The sequence below is a fragment of the Lipotes vexillifer genome, unplaced genomic scaffold (genome assembly GCF_000442215.2).
Source record: "Lipotes vexillifer unplaced genomic scaffold, Lipotes_vexillifer_v1.1 scaffold1842, whole genome shotgun sequence".
NCBI classification, from domain to species: Eukaryota; Metazoa; Chordata; class Mammalia; order Artiodactyla; family Lipotidae; genus Lipotes; species Lipotes vexillifer.
This window is the reverse complement of record NW_006777470.1, coordinates 42,761-66,932: the sequence shown is the minus strand read 5'-3', so window position 1 is coordinate 66,932 and position 24,172 is coordinate 42,761. Positions and strand designations below refer to the sequence as shown.

Genomic DNA, 24,172 nt, shown 5'->3' with positions numbered 1-24,172 from the left:
ATACTCATACCTACTAAACTTATCAGGTCTTGATGAGCTTCATAAAATTAAATTATAGGAATATCTGGAACTGGTGATCTATTTTTAAAGTTTCTTTAATTATTTTCTTGTGTTTCCCCCAGTCTATGCAGGGATATTTAATTCTTTTCATGTAATTCCATTCACTTATTTAAAAAAACTCAAAAGTCTTTAGAAATTTTATTCTTAATTTCTTCATCTCTGCCTTCAGGAGAGGGTCTAATAATTTATACTCTTTTAAAATATTTTTGTTTAGCTTCTTATTTTATTTAATTTTATACTGTATTTTTGCTCTTTTCATTTTGGTTAATTTAGCTGGTGCTCTAACATAATTTTTTTTTAATTTTGGTTCAAATCATATTTTTATTAGCTCAGATTTCTTCACATTTCACTGCATTTGGAAGTTTGCTCCCACCTTAATGTGCTTCCCATCCAATCCTAATTGATTAACTTCTACTGATCATTCAAGGTCTTTTCCAAATGACCCCTCCTCAAAAAATAAGCTTAACACTCTCATTCAAAAGTAAATTTTACATAATGCCATACATGACAAATCCACAGCTAAGATTATACTCAACAGTAAAAAGCTGAAAGCATTGTCTCTAAGATCAGGAACAAGACTAGGATGCCCACTCTCACTGTTTTTATTCAACACAGTTTTGGAATACCTAGCCACAGAAACCAGAGAAGAAAAAGAAAAAAAAAAAGGAATCCAAATTGGAAAAGAAGTAAAACTTTCACTATTTGCAGATGACATGATACTATACATACAAAACAGTAAAGATGCTACCAAAAAACTACTAGAGCTTATCAACAAATTTGGTAAAGTGTCAAGATACAAAATTTACACAGAGAAATCTGTTGCATTCCTATAAACTAACAATGAAAGATCAGAAAGAGAAATTAAGGAAATAATCCCATTTACCATTGAATCAAAAAGAATAAAATATCTAAGAATAAACCTACCTAAGGTGGCAAAAGACCTGAACTCCAAAAAGTATAAGATGTTGATGAAAGAAATTGAAGACGACACAGATGGAAACATACACTGTATTCCTGGATTGGAAGAAACAACATTGTCAAGATAGAAATACTATCCAAGGCAATCTACAAATTCAGTGCAATTCCTATTAAATTACCAATGGCATTTTTCAACACAATTAGAACAAAATTTTTTTAAGTTATATGGAAATACAAAAGACCCCAAATATGCAAAACAATCTTCAGAAAAAAGAATGGAGCTAGAGAAATCTGGCTCCTTGACTTCAGACTATCCCGCAAAGCTATGGTAATCAAAACACCATGGGACTGGCACAAAAAGAGACACATAGATCAGTGGAACAAGATAGAGAGTCCAGAAAAAAACCCACGCACTTATGGTCATAAAATCTACAACAAAGGAGGCAAGAATATACAATGGAGAAAAGACAGTCTTTTCAGTAAGTGGTGCTAGGAAAACTGGACAGCTGTATGTAAAAGAATGAAATTAGAGCATTCTCTAACACCATATACAAAAATGAGATGAAAATGGATTAAAGACCTAAACGTAAGACCCAATACTATAAAACTCCTAGAGGAAAACATAAGCAGATCCCTCTTTGACATAAATCACAGCAATATTTCTTGGATCTGTCTCCTAAAACAAAGGAAACAAAAGCAAAAATAAACAAATGGAACCTAATTAAACTTCAAAGCCTTTGCACAGCAAAGGAAACCATAGACAAAAGGAAAAGACAACCTACAGAATCGGAGAAAATTTTTGCAAATGATGAAACCGACAAGCACTTAATTTCCAAAATATCCAAACAGCACATATAGCTTAATATAAAAAAAAAATTAAAAAATAAGCAGAAGACCTAAATAGATATTTCTCCAAAGAAGACATACAAATGCCCAACAGGCACATGAAAAGAGGCTCAACATCACTAATTATCAGAGAAATGGAAATCAAAACTACAATGAGATATCATCTCAAACTGGTTAGAATGGCCATCATCACAAAATCTACAAACAATAAATGCTGGAGATACTGTGGAGAAAAGGGAACCCTCTTGCACGGTTGGTGGGAATGTAAATTGATACAACCACTATGGAGAACAGTATGGAGGTTCCTTAAAAAACTAAAAATAGAACTACCATATGACACAGCAATACCACTACTGGGCATATACCCTGAGAAAACCATAATTCAAAAAGAGTCATGTACCACAATGTTCATTGCAGCTCTATTTACAATAGCCAGGACATGGAAGCAACCTAAGTGTCCACTGACAGATGAATTTATAAAGAAGATGTGGCACATGTATACAATCGGATATTACTCAGCCATAGAAAGAAAAGAAATTAAGTTATTTGTAGTGAGGTGGATGGACCTAGAATCTGTCATACAGAGTGAAGTTAGTCAGAAAAAGAAAAACAAATACCATATGCTAACACATATATATGGAATCTTAAAAAAACAAAACAAAACAAAAAACAGGTCATGAAGAACCTAAGGGCAAGACTAAGGGCAAGAGAATAGACACAGACCTACTAGAGAATGAAATTGAAGACACAGGGAGGGGGAAGGGTAAGCTGGAACAAAGTGAGTGAGTGGCATGGACATATATACACTACCAAATGTAAAATAGATAGCTAGTAGGAAGCAGCCGCATAGCACAGGGAGATCAGCTCGGTGTTTTCTGAGCACATAGAGCAGTGGGATAGAGAGGGTGGGAGGGAAATGCAAGAGGGAGGGGATATGGGGATATATGTATTCATATAGCTGATTCACTTTGTTATACAACAGAAACTAACACAACATTGTAAAGCAATTATACTTCAACAAAGATTTAAAAAAAGCAGTTCTAAGAGGAAAGTTTATAGCAATAAAAGATTACCACAGGAAACAATAAAACAAAAATCCCAAAAAAGCAAACTAAGCTTACACTTAAATGAAGTAGAAAAAGAAAAAATAAAAGCCAGTGTTGGTAGAAGAAATGAGAGATGAGAGAAGAAATAAGTGAAATGAAGACTAAAAAAAAAGCTAAATAAAAATAAGAAAGAACAATGAAACTAAGACGTTTATTTATGAAAAGATAAAGAAGATTGATAAACCATTAGTCAAACAATCAATAACGGAGACCAAGTATAATCAGAAATGAAACAGGAGAAGTCAAAACTGACATTATAGAAATAGAAAGGAACATAAGAGATTACTACAAATAATTATGCAAAAATTAAATAGAAAACCTAGAAGATATGGAGAAATTCCTAGAAATGTACAATCTCACAAGATAGGACCAGGAAGAAATGGAAAATATCCACAGAACAAGTATCAGTAATGAAATTGAAACAGTAATAAAGAAAACTTCCAACAAACAAAACCCTAGGAGCAGACAGCTTCACAGGTGAATACTACCAAACATTTAGAGAAGAGTTAATGCCTGTCCTTCTCAAAATGTTCCAAAAACTTGCAGAGGAATGAACACTTCCAAACGCATTCTATGTAGCCACCAGTCCCTTGATAACAAAACCAAACAAAAATATTAAAAAAAAAAAAACAGAAAGAAAATTACTGACCAGTATTACTGAGGAACATAGGTGCAAAATCCTCAACAAAATGCTAGCAATCCAAATTCAACAACACATTAAAAGGTCCATCACCATGATAGAGTGGGATTTATCCCAGAGACGCAAGTATGGTTCAAACCACAAATCAGTCAATTTGATACACCACAGTAATAAAGAAAAAAAAAATTATGAACATCTCAAAAGATGCAGAAAACTGTTGAGAAAATTTAATATTCATTTATGATAAGAGCTCTCAATATGTACAGAGGGAACATATTACAACACAATAAAGGCCATATATGACAAATCAACAGCTAAAAGCATACCTTTTGTTGAAAAGCTGAAAGAATTTCCTATAAGTTCAGGATGCCCATTCTCACCACTCTTATTTAACACAGTATTGGGAGAGAGGGGGAAGCTGGCAGAAGAGTAAGACGTGGAGATCACCTTCCTCCCCACAGATACACCAGAAATACATCTACACGTGGGGAAAACTCCTACAGAACACCCACTGAATGCTGGCAGAAGACCTCAGACCTCCCAAAAGACAAGAAACTCCCCAGGTACATAGGTAGGTCAAAAGAAAAAAGAAAAGACAAAAGAATAGGGACAGGACCTACACCAGTGGGAGGGAGCTGTGAAGGAGGAAAGGTTTCCACACACTAGGAAGCCCATTCACAGGTGGAGACTGCGGGTGGCAGAGGGGGGAAGCTTCGGAGCCGCGGAGGAGAGCACATCAACAGGGGTGCGCAGGGCAAAGTGGAGAGATTCCCGCACAGAAGATCAGTGCCAACCAGCACTCACCAGCCTGAGGGGCTTGCCTGCTCACCCACCGAGGTGGGCGGGGGCTGGGAGCTGAGGCTCGGGCTTTGGTCGGATGCTGGGAGAGGACCGGCGACTTGAACACAGCCTGAAGGGGTTGTGCACCACGGCTAGCCGGGAGGGAGTCCGGGGAAAATTCTGGACCTGCGAAGAGACAAGAGACATATCTTCCCTCTTGATTTCATAGTGCGCGAGGAGAGGGGATTAAGATCTCTGCCTAAAGGAGCTCCAGAGATGGGCGCGAGCTGCAGCTAACAGCGCAGACCCGAGAGACAGGCGTGAGACGCTAAGGCTGCTGTTGCCGCCACCAAGAAGCCTCTTTGCAAGCACAGGTCACTAACCACACCTCCCTTCTGGGGAGCCTGTACAGCCCGCCACTGCCAGTGTCATGGGATCCAGGGACAACTACCCCGGGAGAACGCATGGCGTGCCTGAGGCTGGTGCAACATCCCGCTGGCCTCTGCCATCACAGGTTCACCCCACAATCCATGTCCCTCACTCCCCCTGGCTTGACTGAGCCAGAGACCCTGAATCAGCTGCTCCTTTAACCCCGTCCTGTCTGAGCTAAGAAAAGATGCCCTCCAGCGACTTAAATGCAGAAGCGAGGCTAAATACAAAGATGAGCCCCAGGAGCTGTGTGAACAAGGAAGAGAAAGGTAAATTTCTCCCAGCAGCCTCAGGAGCAGCAGATTAAATTTCCACAAAAAACTTGATGTACCCTGCATCAGTAGAATACCTGAATATAAAATGAATCATCCCAAACTGAGGAGGTGGACTTTGAGAGCAAGATTTATTATTTTTTCCTCTTTTCTTATTTTTTTGAGTGTGTATGTTTCTGTGTGAGATTTTGTCTGTATAGCTTTGCTTTCACCATTTGTCCTAGGGTTCTGTTCGTCCGTTTTCTTTAATTTTTAAAAAATAATTATTTTATATTTTAATAACTTTATTTTATCATTATTTTATTTTATCCTCTTTCTTTCTTTCTTTCTTTCTACTTTTTCTCCCTTTTATTATGAGCTGTGTGGATGAAAGGCTCTTGGTGCTGCAGCCAGGAGTCAGTGTTGTGTTTCTGACATGGGAGAGGCAGCTTCAGGACACTGTTCCACAAAAGACCTCCCAGCTCCACATAAGATCAAATGGCAAAAATCTCCCAGAGATCTCCATCTCAACACCAAAACCCAGCTTCACTCAAAGAACAGCAAGCTAGAGTGCTGGACACCCTATGCCAGACAACTAGCAAGACAGGAACACAACACCACCCATTACCAGAGAGGCTGCCTAAAATCATAATAAGGCTACAGTCACCTCAAAACACACCACCAGACATGGATCTGCCCACCAGAAAGACAAGGTCCAGGCTCATTCACCAGAAGACAGGAACTAGTCCCTTCCACCAGGAAGCCTATGCAACCCACTGAACCAACTTTAGCCACTGGGGACAGACACCAAAAACAATGGGAACTACAAACCTGCAGCCTTCAAAAAGGAGACCCCAAGCAGAGTAACATAAGCAAAATGAGAAGACAGAAAAATACACAGCAGATGAAGGAGCAAGGTAAAAACCCACAAGACCTAACAAATAAAGAGGAAATAGGCAGTCTACCTGAGAAAGAATTCAGAATAATGATAGTAAAGATGATCCAAAATCTTGGAAATAGAATAGAGAAAATGCAAGAAACATTTAAGAAGGACCTAGAAGAACTAAAGATGAAACAAGCAACCATGAACAACACAAAAAATGAAATTAAAAATACTCTAGAAGGGATTAAGAGCAGAATAACTGAGGCAGAAGAACGGATAAGTGCCCTGGGAGATAAAATAGTGGAAATTACTGCAGAACAGAATAAAGAAAAAAGAATGAAAAGACTGAGGACAGTTTCAGAGACCTCTGGGACAAGATTAAACACACCAACATAAGAATTACAAGGGTCCTAGTAGAATAAGAGAAAAAAAAGGGACTGAGAAAATATTTGAGGGGATTAGAGTTGAAAACTTCCCTAATATGGGAAATGAAATAGTTAATCAATTCCAGGAAGCACAGAGAGGCCCATACAGGATAAATCCAAGGAGAAACACGACAAAACACATATTAATCAAACTGTCAAAATTTAAATACAAAGAAAACATATTAAAAGAAGCAAGGGAGGGCTTCCCTGGTGGCACAGTGGTTGAGAGTCTGCCTGCCAATGCAGGGTACACAGGTTCGTGCCCCGGTCTGGGAATATCCCACATGCCGCAGAGCGACTGGGCCCGTGAACCATGGCTGCTGAGCCTGTGTGTCCAGAGCCTCTGCTCCACAATGGGAGAGGCCACAACAGTGAGAGACCCGCGTACCACACACAAAAAAAAAAGCAGCAAGGGAAAAACAAAAAATAACACACAAGGGAATCTCCATAAGGTTAACAGCTGATCTTTCAGCAGAAAATCTGCAAGCCAGAAAGGAGTGGCAGACATATTTAAAGTGATGAAGGAGAAAAACCTAAAATCAAGATTACTCTACCAAGCAAGGATCACATTGAGATTTGATGGAGAAATTAAAACCTTTACAGTCAAGCTAAAGCTGAGACAGGTCAGCACCACCAAAACAGCTTTAAAACAAATGCTAAAGGAACTTCTCTAGACAAGAAACACAAGAGAAGGGAAAGATCTACAATAACAAAACCAAAACAATTAAGAAAATGGAAATAGGAACATACATATCGATAATTACCTTAAATGTAAATGGACTAAATGCTCCCATCAAAAAACACAGACTGGCTGAATGGATACCAAAAAATGACCCATATATACGCTGTCTACAAGAGACCCACTTCGAACCTAGGGACACATACAGAGTGAAAATGAGGGGATGGAAAAAGATATTCCATGCAAATGGAAACCAAAAGTAAGCTCAAGTAGCAATTCTCATATCAGAAAAAATAGACTTTAAAATAAAGACTATTAGAGGAGACAAAGAAGGACATTACATAATGATCAAGGGATCCATCCAATAAGAAGATATAACAATTATAAATATGTATGCACCCAACATAGGAGCAGCTCAATACATAAGGCAAATACTAACAGCCATAAAAGGGGAAATCGACAGTAACACATTCATAGTAGGGGACTTTAACACCACACTTTCACCAAAGGATAGATCATCCAAAATGAAAATAAATAAGGAAACACAAGCTTTAAATGATACATTAAACAAGATGGACTTAATTGATATTTATAGGACATTCCATCCAAAACCAACAGAATACACATTTTTCTCAAGTACTCATGAAACAGTCTCAAAGACAGATCATATCGTCAGTCACAAATCAAACCCTGGTAAATTTAAGAAAATTGAAATTGTATCAAGTATCTTTTCCAACCACAACACTATGAGACTAGATATCAATTACAGGAAAAGATCTGTAAAAAATATAAACACATGGAGGCTAAGCAATACACTACTTAATAACGAAGTGATCACTGAAGAAATCAAAGACAAAATTAAAAACTACGTAGAATCAAATGACAATGGAGACACGAGGACCCAAAACCTATGGGATACAGCAAAAGCAGTTCTAGGAGGGAAGCTTATAGCAATATAATGCTACGTTAAGAAACAGGAAACATCTCGAATAAACAACCTAACCTTGTACCTGAAGCAATTAGAGAAAGAACAAAAAAATTCCAAAGTTAGCAGAAGTAAATAAATCATAAAAATCAGATCAGAAATAAGTGAAAAAGAAATGAAGGAAACGATAGCAGAGATCAATAAAACTAAAAGCTGGTTCTTTGAGAAGATAAACAAAATAGATAAACCATTAGCCAGACTCATCAAGAAAAAAAGGGAGAAGACTCAAATCAATAGAATTAGAAATGAAAAAGGAGAAGTAACAACTGACACTGCAGAAATACAAAAGATCATGAGAGATTACTACAAGCAACTCTATGCCAATAAAATGGACAACCTGGAAGAAATGGACAAATTCTTAGAAAGGCACAACCTGCCAAGACTGAATCAGGAAGAAATTCAAAATATAAACAGACCAATCACAAGCACTGAAATTGAAACTGTGATTAAAAATCTTCCAACAAACTAAAGCGCAGGACCAGATGGCTTCACAGGCGAATTCTATCAAACATTTAGGGAAGAGCTAACACCTCTCCTCAAACTCTTCCAAAATATAGCAGAGGGAGGAACACTCCCAAATTCCTTCTACGAGGCCACCATCACATTGACACCAAAACCAGACAAGGATGTCACAAAGAAAGAAAAGTACAGGCCAATTTCACTGATGAACATAGATGCAAAAATCCTCAACAAAATACCAGCAAACAGAATCCAAAAGCACATTAAAAGGATCATACCCCATGATCAAGTGGGGTTTATTCCAGGAATGCAAGGATTCTTCAATATACGCAAATCAATCAATGTGATACACCATGTTAACAAATTGAAGGAGAAAAAGCACATGATCATCTCAATAGATTCAGAGAAAGCTTTCGACAAAATTCAACACTCATTTATGATAAAAACCCTGCAGAAGATAGGCATAGAGGGAACGTTCCTCAAAATAATGAAGGCCATATATGACAAACCCACAGCCATATGACCATATACGACAAACCCACAGCCAATTTTTCAATGGTGAAAAATTGAAAGCATTTCCACTAAGATCAGGAACAAGACAATGTTGCCCAGTCTCACCACTCATATTCAACATAGCTTTGGAAGTTTTAGCCACAGCAATCAGAGAAGAAAAGGAAATAAAAGGAATCCAAATCAGATAAGAAGTAAAGCTGTCACTGTTTGCAGATGACATGATACTATACATAGAGAATCCTAAAGATGTTACCAAAAAACTACTAGAGCTAATCAATGAATTTGGTAAAGTAGCAGGATACAAAATTAATGCACAGAAATCTCTGGCATTCCTATACACTAAGGATGAAAAATCTGAAAGTGAAATCAAGAAAACACTCCCATTTACCATTGCAACAAAAAGAATGAAATATCTAGAAATAAACCTACCGATGGAGACAAAAGACCTATATGCAGAAAATTATAAGACATTAATGAAAGAAAGTATAGTTGTTGCAAATAGATGGAGAGATATTCCGTGCTGTTGGATTGGAAGAATCAACATTGTGAAAATGACTCTACTACCCAAAGCAATCTATAGATTCAATGCAATCCCTATCAAACTACCACAGGCTTTTTTCACAGAACTAGAACAAAAAATGTCACAATTTGTATGAAAACACAAAAGACCCCTAATAGTCAAAGCAATCCTGAGAACGAAAAAGGAAGCTGGAGGAATCAAGCTCCCTGACTTCAGCCTATACTACAAAGCTACAGTAATCAAGACAGTATGGTACTGGCACAAAAACAGAAAGATAGATCAATGGAACAGGATAGAAAGCCCAGAGATAAACCCACGCACATATGGTCACCTTATCTTTGATAAAGGAGGAAGGAATATACAGTGGAGAAAGGACAGCCTCTTCAATAAGTGGTGCTGGGAAAACTGGACAGGTACATGTAAAAGTATGAGATTAGATCACTCCCTAAACCATACACAAAAATAAGCTCAAAATGGATTAAAGACCTAAATGTAAGGACGGAAACTATCAAATTCTTAGAGGAAAACATAGGCAGAACACTCTATGACATAAATCACAGCAAGATCCTTTTTGACCCACCTCCTAAAGAAATGGAAATAAAAACAAAAATAAACAAATGGGACCTAATGAAACTTCAAAGCTTTTGCACAGCAAAGGAAACCATAAACAAGACCAAAAGAAAACCCTCAGAATGGGAGAAAATATTTGCAAATGAATCAACTGACAAAGAATTAATCTCCAAAATTTATAAGCAGCTCATGCAGCACAATAACAAAAAAACAAACAACCCAATCCAAAAATGGGCAGAAGACCTAAACAGACATTTCTCCAAAGAAGATATACAGACTACCAAGAAACACATGAAAGAATGCTCAACATTATTAATCATTAGAGAAATGCAAATCAAAACTACAATGAGATATCATCTCACACCTGTCTGAATGGCCATCATCAAAATATCTAGAAACAATAAATGCTGGAGAGGGTGTGGAGAAAAGGGAACACTCTTGCACTACTGGTGGGAATGTGAATTGGTACAGCCACTATGCAGAACAGTATGGAGGTTCCTTAAAAAACTACAAATAGAACTACCATATGACCCAGCAATACCACTATTGGGCATATACCCTGAGAAAACCATAATTCAAAAAGAGTCATGTACCAAAATGTTCATTGCAGCTCTATTTACAATAGCCCAGAGATGGAAACAACCTAAGTGTCCATCATCGGATGAATGGATAAAGAAGATGTGGCACATATATATAATGGAATATTACTCAGCCATAAAAAGAAACGAAATTGAGCTATTTGTAATGAGGTGGATGGATCTAGAGTCTGTCATACAGAGTGAAGCAAGTCAGAAAGAGAGAGACAATTACCGTAAGCTAACACATATATATGGAATTTAAGAAAAAAGTGTCATGAAGAACCTAAGGGTGAAAGAGGAATAAAGACACAGACTTACTAGAGAATGGACTTGAGGATATGGGGAGGGGAAAGGGTAAACTGTGACAAAGCAAGAGAGTGGCATGGACATATATACACTAACAAACGTAAGGTAGATAGCTAGTGGGAAGCAGCCACATAGCACAGGGAGATCAGCTCGGTGCTTTGTGACCACCTAGAGGGGTGGGATAGCGAGGGTGGGAGGGATGGAGATGCAAGAGGGAAGAGATATGGGAACATATGTATATGAATAACTGATTCACTTTGTTATAAAGCAGAAACTAACACACCATTGTAAAGCAATTATACTCCAATAAAGATGTAAAAAATAATTGTATTAAAGAATGGCAATTTAGGGCTTCCCTTGTGGCATAGCGGTTAAGAATCTGCCTTCCAATGCAGGGACACGGGTTTAAGCCCCCGTCCGGGAAGATCCCACTTGCTGTGGAGCAACTAAGCCCCTGCGCCACAACTACTGAGCCTGCACTCTAGAGCCTGCGAGCCACAACTACTGAGCCCACTTGCCACAACTACTGAAGCCCGCATGCACGGAGCCCATGTTCCGCAACAAGAGGAGCCACCAAAATGAGTAGCCCGTGCACCACAACAAAGAATAGTCCCCGCTCGCGGCAACTAGAGAAAGCCGGCGTGCAGCAACAAAGACCCAACGCAGCCAAAAATAAAAAAAAAGAACGTCAATTTTAAAATAAACCTTCAAGATCTCCTAATTTTTATATCAATGAAACCCCGTAAGTTGCCATACAAATAATGACAAAAAAGTTTTCCATGCTCAGCTATCCTATTACACAAATCGGTTAACTGAATTTGTCTTGTTGGAGTTACACATACTAGAGTGGAGCCCTAGACTGTGCCTTTCCATAATTTTAACTCCATCTTGCTTCCTGATGCTTTTAATTATGTTTAAAAGCTATCAAAACCAGATCAGAAATAAATCTTGCTGTTTCAGTCATATTTATCCTAAAAGCCTAGGCTGAAGTTTTAGTTTAGATGAGGTAAGTGGCCTGAACATTTAGAGCCCTCCGATACAATTCGCACTGAAAGGAAGGATTCATTCATCTGAACATGTATTGAGTGCCTACAATTTGCAAGATGTCATACAAGGCCCTGGGGTTATAAGACTTGGTCTCTGCTTCCAAAGTTCTTATACACGAGTACCCTCACAGCTTATATATCTTTAGCATGACAATACTTTAAAAAGAAGCAAAAGGGCTTCCCTGGTGGCGCAGTGGTTGAGAATCTGCCTGCTAATGCAGGGGACATGGGTTCGAGCCCTGGTCTGGGAAGATCCCACATGCTGCGGAGCAACTAGGCCCATGAGCCACAACTACTGAGCCTGCACGTCTGGAGGCTGTGCTCCGCAACAAGAGAGGCCGCAAGAGTGAGAGGCCCGCGCACCACAATGAAGAGTGGCCCCCACTTGCCACAACTAGAGAAAGCCCTCGCACAGAATCGAAGACCCAACACAGCAAAAATAAATAAATAAAAATTAATAAACTCCTACCCCCAACATCTTTAAAAAAAAAAAAAAAGAAGCAAAAGAGAAGAAAAACTGGCAGTTGGTAATTTTAAAATGATACTCTTCAGAAAGGAATGACAGGACAAAATAAAAAGCACGTGCTGATTTTAGGGAATGCCTGGTCAGGCTCTCTTTATGTATTTTGCTGTTCTAATATTTACAAAGGTAGGATTTAATGGTTTCCTTATCTGAGGTTTGGAGAGGTCTTCGCAATGATCCCTGTTCCCCTTTCCTTCTTGCTATGAAGCAAGGCCATTCGCAGTCACAAAACTCTGCTCTTACCTTACTAATGAAAGCTCACAATGAGGCAAAGACATGTTTCAGTGACACTTCAGATTGCCCATTTTTAAGAAAAGCAAGATGAATATCAAATACTTTTTTCATTAACGGGTTGTGGCCATCATTATTTAAAAGTTGGCTCTACAAAACATGAAAAAAAAAATTGCAGAAATAGTTTATGCTGCTCCCCCTAGAATGAGAGAACAGGCTTTACCAACAACCTGTTTATCAAACCACTGCTTGAAAAGTAACAATAAAAAGTTTAACATAATCTAAAATCATCTGTGCCATCTTTCAACTTGGAAATCTCAAAATACTATATTAACTACATCTATACTTAATTCCATAATTTTAAATAGATGAAAAAAAAACTTTTTCCAGTATAACACAGCAAATACAGAACTAGTATGGGAAGAGAATTTTCTATTAACCTAACCATATTGCTCCTCAATTCAGAAATCAGTAAATTAAAAATGGATACAAGATAACCAGCCTTTGTATTTCTCTGACAAAGTAATGTAAGAATTAAGGAAAACATCAATTCCATTTTAAAAGTCTATTATCTAATTTGCTTTTAAATGTATGCTTAGTATAAGATATCTTTAGCCACTGGTGACAGATTAAACCCTCTATGAGTAGAGATAATAAAAGGGATCACAATTGAACAGACTACCTAAATTGTTTAAATGTTCCTTGCAAATAGAGATATAAGAGAAACAACAAATTGTAGAGAAATATCTATTGGTTTGTGAACCTTTAAAAAAAATGCATTGGTTAACACCTCCAGCCCTGCTCTCCTATCCCTCAAGAAACTAATTACCAGGTTACCACTTGGCCAAAAATAAAAACAATGAACCAAAACAATATGCAAACCTGTAACAGATTTAATAGTAACCTTGATAGCCAGAATCCCTGAATGGTGCTTGATATTTCTGTTAGTCTACTTCTAATAAGCATGGGGTAGTGGTTAGAAGCATGGACTCTTGTGATAACTGGCCTAGATCAGAATCCTGATTCTGCTAACTAACCACCTATGTGACATTAACTTCCCTGTGAGCCTCAGTTTCCTCATTTTAAAATGGGAAAAATAACAGTATCTATATCACGAAGCTAGTGTGAGGATTAAAGGTGAGTTCACATTTGTACTTTTAAGCGTATTAAGGTATAATTTACATACCACAAAATTTACCTATTTTAAGTACATGATTCAATTGTTTTTGGTAAATTTCCAGAGTTTTGCAACCATTTCAACCCAATTATTCCCATCATCTCAAAAAGATCCTTGGTGCCCATTTGCAGTTCTCTTTTCCACCTCCAGACCCACGACAAAAAAGTGAGTTAATATTTCTAAAGCACTTAGGATAGTGCCTGACATCTACCAAGAGATGTATGTTAAACAAATAAGAAGTATTTGAATAGGAGGAAGGAATACAATGCAAACCTTGAGACCAAATGTCTTACTTACTGGCACAATAAAAAATGAATTTGGGTTGCATTTTAGTCAGAACTTAATACTTCATAAAGGGATTTTGCAGCCTATTTCTTATTAGTATCTAATTCAGTTTTCCCTGATAAGCCTCTTTGAAAAGCACAGGCCAGGTTTCCATAGTAAATCCAGAGGGCTGAAGCAATTAACTGAATTACTTAGAGAAGCGGGGAAGAAAAGAAAAAAATTCTGTATAACTCAGATGAAAAGCCAGAAAGAGTTTTCACTTTTGAGTTCTCCCACTACTGTTACCCTTCATTATAGTTATACAGTCTTTACTTTTCAAAGCACTCTCACATCCATTATCTCATTTTCCACTTTCAACAACCCTGCCAGATAATTGCTTTTAATTTCTTCTTATTATTTTTTTTTTTTCTTTTTTTTCTTTTTTTTTTTTTTCTTGCGTTATGCGGGCCTCTCACTGTTGTGGCCTCTCCCATTTGCGGAGCACAGGCTCCGGACGCGCAGGCTCAGTGGCCATGGCTCACGGGCCCAGCCGCTCCGCGGCATGTGGGATCTTCCCGAAACGGGGCACGAACCCGCGTCTCCTGCATCGGCAGGCGGACTCTCAAGCACTGCGCCACCAGGGAAGCCCTTATTATTATTTTTTAATCCTAGCAATGATGATTTGTATCGAGAGGCAAGCATCTGAGAAAAACCACCAGGCACCTGACGAGGGAAGCCAGCCAGCCGGCCTGCCTGGACATCATCTGGCTTGACAAGATACCTCATCACAACGGGTGCTTGGATAAACTGACTCAATCATAATTTGGGCTAAAAATTACTGGATATTTTCATAAGAGTGTGAAAGAAAACTGTTTTTAAACAGGAAAATAAAAGAGAAGGGAAATTCAGGGCAAATTAGCCCAATCCTCTCATTTTATGGATGTGGCACACGAATCTCAGTGATTTCCCAAGGTCACACAGGAGCCAAACTAGGTCTGCCATCCAAGTTTCCTGACTGCTCACTGGGGGCTTTTATACTATACTAAGCTTTGCCTGACTTATTAGTTTTTGCATAATATTTTCTTTGCAGTGATACCGACTGAGTTCTAACTCTTCATGTTTACCTTGAAGCCCTGGGTGAAAAATGATATGGTATCTAGTACTGTTAGGGAAACTTCAGTAGCAGTATTGCCTTCAAGAAGTGCCTGATGGGGCTTCCCTGGTGGCGCAGTGGTTGAGAGTCCGCCTGCTGATGCAGGGGACGCAGATTCATGCCCCGGTCCAGGAGGATCCCGCATGCCACGGAGCGGCTGGGCCCGTGAGCCATGGCCGCTGAGTCTGCGCGTCCGGAGCCTGTGCTCCGCAATGGGAGAGACCACAGCAGTGAGAGGTCCGCGTACCGCAAAAAAAAAAAGAAAAATGAAGTGCCTGATGGAAAATGTCTGCTTCAGTTGTTGCAGAACCTGGGATTTAAATAAAAAGAAAATTAAAACTGCCCAACACAGAGATTCACATAACAGTTTTGAATGATTTTCTCCTCCAAAGACTCAGAGAGAGAGACAAACACAAAGAAAGCAGGCTTTCAATACCTGCAGACTTAATGAGTTTCACTGTATATACTCCTTAATCAAATATGGTCTGGGTTAATCAATTCCACTAATTTTTACTTCAGCTCTGTATCAACAGCTCTGCAACAAATAATTAGGTGCCCACTTCTTTGGAGACAAGATTTCAGTGATGAACTATGGTGATGTAACCAGGAAATAACACAGGAGGCATTTTAGGCTGTGCTGTTAATTATGTGTGCAAAAATGAGAAACTCATAGAAATGCAGCTACATTACATAGAGTGGCGCCCTATGGCCAGATGTTTTCAATGATGCCAATGGTATGAGACGTTTCTAAATCAGAAGGAAAACAAAGCATCTGGGCCAACTGAAATACATAGGTTCATTATACTGATATTTTTACAAGTGACAAAGAACAAAGCTGAAGGCTGTAAGACTTGAATTTTTTTAAAGGTCTTGACTCTATTAGCTCAGGTCCATCTGCTCAAGACATTTGTTTTTATTATTAGCCCTATCGCAAAGCCAGTTCTGCTGGCTTCCTTTTACGCAATCCCCAAAGGACTGTGTGGAAATGAACGTTTATCTCACTCTTTGACTTTTTTACTAATATTTGTTTTTCAGAGGATAGCTTCCATTTATATAACCCTGTAGCTTCCTCCTTGTCCTATTCAACTTGTCAGTACTTCAACCTGTGTGAAATACATCTTTGTCAAAATACTATTTACAGTTCTTTGATTTCTGCGGTCAGCTCAGCATGGAAAATCCCTTAAGATCACTGAATGAACAATAGTAACTCTAAACAAATATTATACATACTATTATATTAAGATGCCATTATTTGCATTCAAGTAGGAATAAAGGATATCGAATGTAAAATAATATAAGAACAATAATTCAAAGGGAAAATTAACTTCCTTGATATTGAACTAAGATAAAAACCCATAATTACCTAAAATTGCTGAAAAATCCATGTATATTTTATCATATATTCACATATGATGAAATGACTGTTCATAAACAGAGATATGCAATTGTATCTATGTATGGGAAATGATTACCAATTGTATTGGAGATTTAAGCCAGTACTTCTTTAAGATTAAATAGTATTAATATCTGTTTCAAATGGGTACCCTACACACATTTTTCACTTACTGTGATTAAGTGTAAATGAACTTTCCAGGCTACTAAGATGCTGAAGCCGGGCCTGCATTATTCCTGATCTGTTTTAAAGAGCTGGCATGATTTGCGATTTTCGGTCGTATTTAGCTGGCTTAAATGAGGCATCACTGGAAATTGTATGAAGCTTAATGTATATTTAAAATAGCTTATACTATATGAATATAAGTAAGGAATTTAGAGAGAGTTTCTTACTTCCCTTCTTCTTCTCAAAAATATCAGAGTAAAGTGGACAACACTCCAATAAGATCCAGTCTTTTCTCAGGAGGTAAGGGAAGGCAAGAGTCAGAGAAAACAGTGAGAGGGATACTAGGAGTTGACATAAGGTGGAAGAATTCCTGGAGTTAGATGTTTAAGAATGAGTGCCCATATAATCTGTTTCTGGACCCAAGTTAAACTTGAAGCAGAAATTTTTACTCTATAAACATGTCTATTTGCACATTTTTCTTTGTTTTCCTTTAATTTTAAGGTTCCATTAAAAAAAATTACAACCGGGGCTTCCCAGGTGGCACAGTGGTTGAGAGTCCGCCTGCCGATGCAGGGGACACGGGTTCGTGCCCCGGTCCGGGAAGATCCCACATGCCGCGGAGCGGCTGGGCCCGTGAGCCATGGCCGCTGAGCCTGCGCGTCCGGAGCCTGTGCTCCGCAACGGGAGAGGCCACAACAGCAAGAGGCCCGCGTACTGCAGAAAAAAAAAAAAAAAATTACAACCGGGTAATACAGGAACTAAGGAAGAAAAAGAGTTTCTCTATCCTCTAATAAACATAGAGCGTGGATCAGCAGAATATTAGAGGTTGAGGTTCATGGTGGTAGTTACCATACTAGTTCTAAACTAGTTCCCAGTGCTGGGAAGACAGTGGAAATCATCCCTTGAATTATTAGGATGTTCCAGAGAGTCAGCAATAAACCCTATCCAAACAGCCTCTTTAGTTTTTGGAAGTGCCATGGAATTTACTTAAAAACAGAATTCTATTTGAGTTCCTTTAATGACTAACTCTACCCCTGAAATATATCTTATTGAAATAAGTAATCTTTTCCTTACAGTTCCTCAAACATTTTCTTAAGTATTTATTTCACTAAGACTTACACAGCAAAAAGAATAAATAAATAATATATAGTGCATGTCCCAATTGCTGCTGGGGATTTCTATTCACATTCGTAACTGAGGTGAGTATTGACAGGTTGTAGATAAAAGTACAGATCTTACAGTTGTGCTCACTTTACAATTTCCTGCCTTCCCCTTGATCTAGCCCTTTCTCACATCCTTCAGAAGAGACAAACATCTGTTCTAGGATTAGAAAAGAAACTCTGCATATCAGTCTAACAACCTCTGGAAAACTTTTAAAATGTTCACATTAGATTAATGTCAACTTTGAGTTGAGACGCATTAAATAAATCATGGGTATCTTAATGTCAACTCAAAATGAATCATCTAGGTTATACATGGCATAATTAAGACTGCCCTCTGTTGGAAGAGAAGAAAAAAAGTGGAAATTGCAGTGCTATGGGAATTACCTTGCTATGTTTCTTTTCCCAATATATCTAAAGTGAAACAAACATACTCTAGAAAGAAAAACAATAGCATGTTAGTAAGATATTACCATACTTTGCATTTTAACAAGTAATATTTGAAAATTCATGTGTCACAAAGAACAACCCATTTAAAATCATATTACAATAATATGTTTTGGTATACAAAAATAAATATACAAATAACTACTTGCCATATTATATTTTTCTACATTTATTTGCTACAATTACATCAACACCAAAAAGCTCCATGTCTTCATATACAATTCTCATGACATATCTTTTAAAAAACCGTCAATGCAAATCATCCTTTGTGCTTTATAGTGTGTATCACAGCAAAGGTCTCTAGCATAGTCAGTAACACCCAAAAAGGTTCTTAAGCCCTAAAAATTGGGGCAATTGCTATATTTTTTATAATGGCATTAAAATACTTTCTAGTATGGAAAATCTCAAACACATACAAAAGAGGACAGCAAACTAAATCCCACATACACAGCACACACCAGCTTCAACAATTATCAACTCATGGCCATTCTTAACTTATACCCCAAACAGGTCCCATGCTCTCCCTCCACACTCCCTACCGCCTTTATTTTTTTAAAGTAAATCCCCAACATCATGTATTTTCATTAGTAAACATTTCAATATAATTAGAGTATTTTTTTTAGTCATAACTTTTATTTGCTGACATTTTCTGCAAAATTTTGAAAGACTTTACTAAGTTTTTATGCATAGATTACCCTCTGTGTTTTGGTAGACACACACGATATCATATATGTGTACTATTTATTTAGAAATTTCTTACATTTCATTCTAATTTTTCTTTTAGCTTTCAATAATGACGTAAAAATAGCTCAGCATACAATATAGGACAATTTCCAACCTCCACCTAGGAAAAAGGCTAGATTTTTTCCCCCTAAGGACCTTGCAGTGGAAATATATATATATGCATTTCTGAAGTGAGTAGAATTACTCAGCTCTACTTAAGAGTACAAATTCTAAATTCCAACATTTAAGCTGCTCCATTAAGACAGCATCTGCTCTAAATGAATGATTTAGGACAGCTGATGCCACTTCCAGTTTTCCAGATCACAGAAAGACTCCTGATGGTCTGCAAGGATGCACTATTATTAACTAGAGTTTTCTATAATATCACAAGTATTTCATCTCCATGTTTTTCTTCTATCTATGTGTGAAGAACCTGTACATCAGCCTCTAAACTATCAAAATAGTTTAACATTTTCTACATTATTAAAAAATATGCTGTTGAAAACAGAAAATGGGTAATATTTTATTATGTATAAAAATTAAGCTCCCAAAAATAAGAGGAAATTTTATGAAAATAAGTTAATATAACTTACTCTAGAAGTATAAGAATGTTTATGAGCTCCTGGGGAGATACTTTATTCCAGTAAGTTAAGAGTGTATCTGAAAATGGAATGAATAAAGTGTTACATTTTGAGATAGCATAGATCTTACAGCAAATAGCGCAGTGAACTCCAAAGTACCAATAACTTTCAGCAACCATTAACTCACAGCCAATTCTGTCTCATCTATATCCTCTCCTTCTATCTCATCTCACTGCCCAATACCCACACTATATTCTTTTGAATTAATTCCAAATATACCTTTTAATCTGTAATTATTTCAACTTCAACCATTATTTTTATGTATTTTATAAATGTTCTTTGGGATTGCTTATCATCCCTGAAGACAGAGGAAGGGAAGTAGACCTGGGGTTTTTAATAAGCTTCCTAAAATTTTATGCAAGATGGTGCATTTAAGTACATTTTTCAGAAGGTAGGGTCAAGCACCTTCGCCTGCTACTCAAAGGGCTCTGTGAACCAAACAGTCTGAGAACTTTAAACTTTAGAGGAAGAGACTGATAACTTTCTTTTTCCTCTTTGCCTTCGGATTATCAACCTTGAAGTCCTGGCAATATACAAACATACACACACATTAATGGAACAACTATTTCAGATATAAAAGTCCCTTAAACCTATCACATACACTTCTCTTTTGAGCTATTCCCCTCCTTTTTTTTTACTTCCAACACACTCACGGAGACTTTTTTAAAAAGAAAAATATTGCCCTCACTTAACCTTCTATTCCTTTTTTATCCTGTTCAGATATAGCTAATGGTGTCAGCAGGTCCACTTCTAAATTTAAAAACCTGGTAGGGATAGCAAAAGTAGGCAATGACGTAATGGCCTGCCCCGCGAGAGCCTCTGAAGATAGGGATGGACGACTAGGTAATGTTGGCTAAACGGAGGGGTGACAGGGAGGGAAGAGTGTGTGGGTTTTGATTTTATTTCCCCAATTTACTCAAGACCATGAGTATTGATAGTTTTCAATGTTTATAAAATACTGATCATCAGGAATAAGATGCTAACATAAGGTCAAATTAGATTTGTTTCAAAAATAAAGTGAGCACTGACTTCCGGTCCACCCCCACGATCCCCCCTCCGCCTTCGGGCGCCCTTCTGGCTCAGCGCAGCATAGCTCTCCCAGAAGTCACTGCGTTTACGGTCTCTCCAGCCTCTCGTCACAGGCCGGCTTGCAGGCACCATCTTACTTCTGCACACTGGCTCTTCCCGCCAAAAGGAGGCTCCGGTCTCCTTTCCGCCGCCGAACCGGGCCCTTCTGTCTACCCCCGAGCCATCCTCACACCCGCCTTGTGCTCTGAAGCCTCTTCGCAGGTCTGTAGAAGGGGTGAAACTCTCGTGCCGTTCGCGGCCCAGCTCTAGTCAGCAGCCCTTCCGCCATTTTGCCGGCAGCGGTTTGTCTCCACTCCCAGTCAGGGAGACGAGATGCAGGCAGGCAACGTGGATGGAGGAGACAAGGAAAGTGGCCAGAGATCTCCCGCAAGAGATAAAATGCAGGTTAGCGTCTGTGATTTGTCTTCTGACTCTTTTAAAAAACCCTGGCTAACAGTAAAAGAGCTCCATGACAGGGAGCTACGCCGTCTCCAGGGGAAACTAACCAGTCTGAGGAAAGAGCGATTGGCAGACAGAAGGTGGATGGGCTCCAGAGCCAAAATTAAAGAGTTGATGGAGCAACAGAATATCCTGAATGTCACCATCGATGACCTGCAACATAAGTTAAGCTCCAAAGTATGTGACCGCTGTTCAGTGAACGAAATGTACAGGAAGATGCTACAGAAAGAATTTGACCATATCCAACAACAAAATATGAAGCTTATTGCTGAGCTCACAGAAGAAAGGAATAAATTAAAAGAAGAAAATAAACAGCTTTCTGCAAGACTAAAACTGAAGGAGCAACAGCTTCATCCTTCTAGTTCTGATAGTGATGACGACTTCATTCCTTGCACTCAAAAGAGGGGGCTAGATTTTTCAGTCAGGGACCCTCCACCTGGATCTCAGATGCATCTGCCCGTCAGACTAGTAAAGCAATCAAATACTGAACAGATGAATCTGTAGGCAAAAAGGAACAGCAACAGAGTTCCAAGTTTCCAATTCCATTTTATAGTAAGGACCTCTCTGCGGTGCCAGAGACCCCTCTGGAGAGTTCCTCTAACAGCAGCAAGCCTGCCACAGGAAGGAGTGCCAACCAGAAGTCACCTGCAAGTCTTCCTTTAACATCTACACCTGGCGCTCAAAGGGGGCATGGATTTCAAGGTGACTTCAGCCGTCCTGAAGACAGGCTTGGCAGTACACAAAAGAAACCGATCTTCACACAGAAGAACTCCACACAAAAACGTAGAGCTCAGAGTTACTTCTCTTGGAGCCCTTCCAGTGTTTCTGCAGGAGAAAACTCACCTACTCCATTAGTACCTGCAACTATAGAGGAATATATGCTTGGTGATACTAGCTTATTTCCTCATTTTACACAGAGAAAGGGAAAGCCCCCTTCACATGTATTTCCTTTTGACTATACATCTCATGGGAAAAGATCAGTGACTCGTGTTGCTCATCACAAAACTGGATTTTCGGTGAGAGAGAGCTGTAACCAGACACCTTCCAATGAAGAGGTGACTGTGAGGAAGAATACTACTGAATCTACAGGTGCAGCTGGTGCTGATAAGCCACAAGGTGAGACCCAGAGTTTCATTTTGGGGTCTACAATAAAGAGAAAAGCCAGGGCACAGCCAGGAAGAAGGAAGTAGCTTTCCCTCTTCCTCTCTCTTAAGGAGACTGCTTTTCTTTTCCAAGAGAAGTCTTGCTGTCAATTCAGACTGTGTAATTGATAACCCCTGACTCTGATACACGTCTCAGAATATAATATACGAAGCAATAAGACCTACACAAAAGTTGGGCAAATGACTAAGACTTTGAAACAGTGAATTATTGCCAGTTAATAAATTTCAGCTACAGAGAAGGAAACTCATTCTTCAGAATCCCTGTACTTTGATATGAAAGTGTAGGGTCTACCATCTTTTTGCTGAAATTAAGTTGCTACTGTTTATGAGTCAATAAAAAGCCCAAAAAAACTGAAAGCCAAGAGAAGACCTAAAGGGCGTGGACTGTAGGAGTTCAACATTTAAATGCATATAGAGTAACGAAAGTGAAATATTTACTGGACTTGACAAGGTAACTAGAATACATTCATTGAGAAGGACCAAGAAGCAGATATTTTTCAGAATAAAATGAATATGACTTTACAGATACCATGCAGCATGACTTTACATTTACAAAAGATAAAGAGATGTGACTGTATGCTAGTCATTAAAAATTTGCTTTTAAAAATCAAAAAGCAAGAACAGAAGAAGGAAAAAACCTAATTAACAAAGATCAAATATTTAGCAAGCAAGGTCAACATTTACAAGACAAGGGGGAACTATGAAGTTCTCAAGAAACAAAGCAGTTATGGTTTTACCCATGACATGAAAAAAGCAGCCAGTGGCTTGTCACTGGTTAACACTGTATGTGGCATGTGGGCATGTGGGGGTGTGTGCACATGTGTACTGGGGTGGAGGAGAGGAGAAGTAGCCAATGATGCATCTCCCTCTCCTCCTTCCTTCTCTGTCTCCCCCTACCACCCTCCTTCTTACTTTCCCTGGGCTGTGGTGGTATTCAACTACTTTTTTCTTTTTCTTTCCAGTTTTTTGTTTTCCGTGTTGCCTCTTGGGCCTTAAAAAAAAAAAAAAAGACAAATTTACTGAGTGAATTCATGTGCCATAAAACTCACCCATTTAAATAGTGCCCAATACAGTAGTTTATGGTACATTTAAAAACTTATAAAACCACCACAGTTTTAGAATATTTTCATCACCCTAAAAAAAAAACATACATATTAGCAGTCACTTTCTATACTCCCCCATTTTTCACCTTGTGGGGAGACAAAAACAGTGAGCTGTGGCTGTAGTTATTAACTGATCCATTATCTCCTGGAATGAAATACCACCAGGGTTGAAAATGATTTCCCTTTACTGTGTTCTTTCCCCAAACATGGAGGCTTATGACATAGCCTCAATAATCTTTGATGTTTACTCTAAATCATACATTCTTAGAACTTGAAGATTCTAGTTATTTAAACCTGTTTTATTAATATACTTTAGAATTAACCATTCATATCTAGCTTTTGATTTATTTCAATGTTTCTAGTGAGTTAACTATCAACTTATTTTATGTTTTTATATGCTGCATTATTACAAAAAAAGATTTAATATTTACTAAAAATGAAATAAAAAATAGAAAATAAGTAAAAACTAACTACTGTATTATGATGATCAGAACCCAGGTGCTTTTAT

At 38.3% G+C, this 24,172-nt stretch overlaps 1 protein-coding gene across 1 annotated transcript in view; it reads right to left on the bottom strand.

Annotated features, from left to right (window-relative positions):
- Positions 1–18,443: 18,443 nt before the first annotated feature.
- Positions 18,444–24,172, bottom strand: part of LOC103078158 (dedicator of cytokinesis protein 11-like) — a 29,203-nt gene continuing 23,474 nt past the window's right edge. Inside the window, exons 13-14 of the mRNA XM_007451115.1 lie at positions 19,824–19,890; positions 18,444–18,495 (exon numbers count right to left, since the gene is read on the bottom strand). Coding sequence (XP_007451177.1) covers positions 18,444–18,495; positions 19,824–19,890 — 119 coding nt within the window. The remainder of the gene's footprint in view (positions 18,496–19,823; positions 19,891–24,172) is intronic.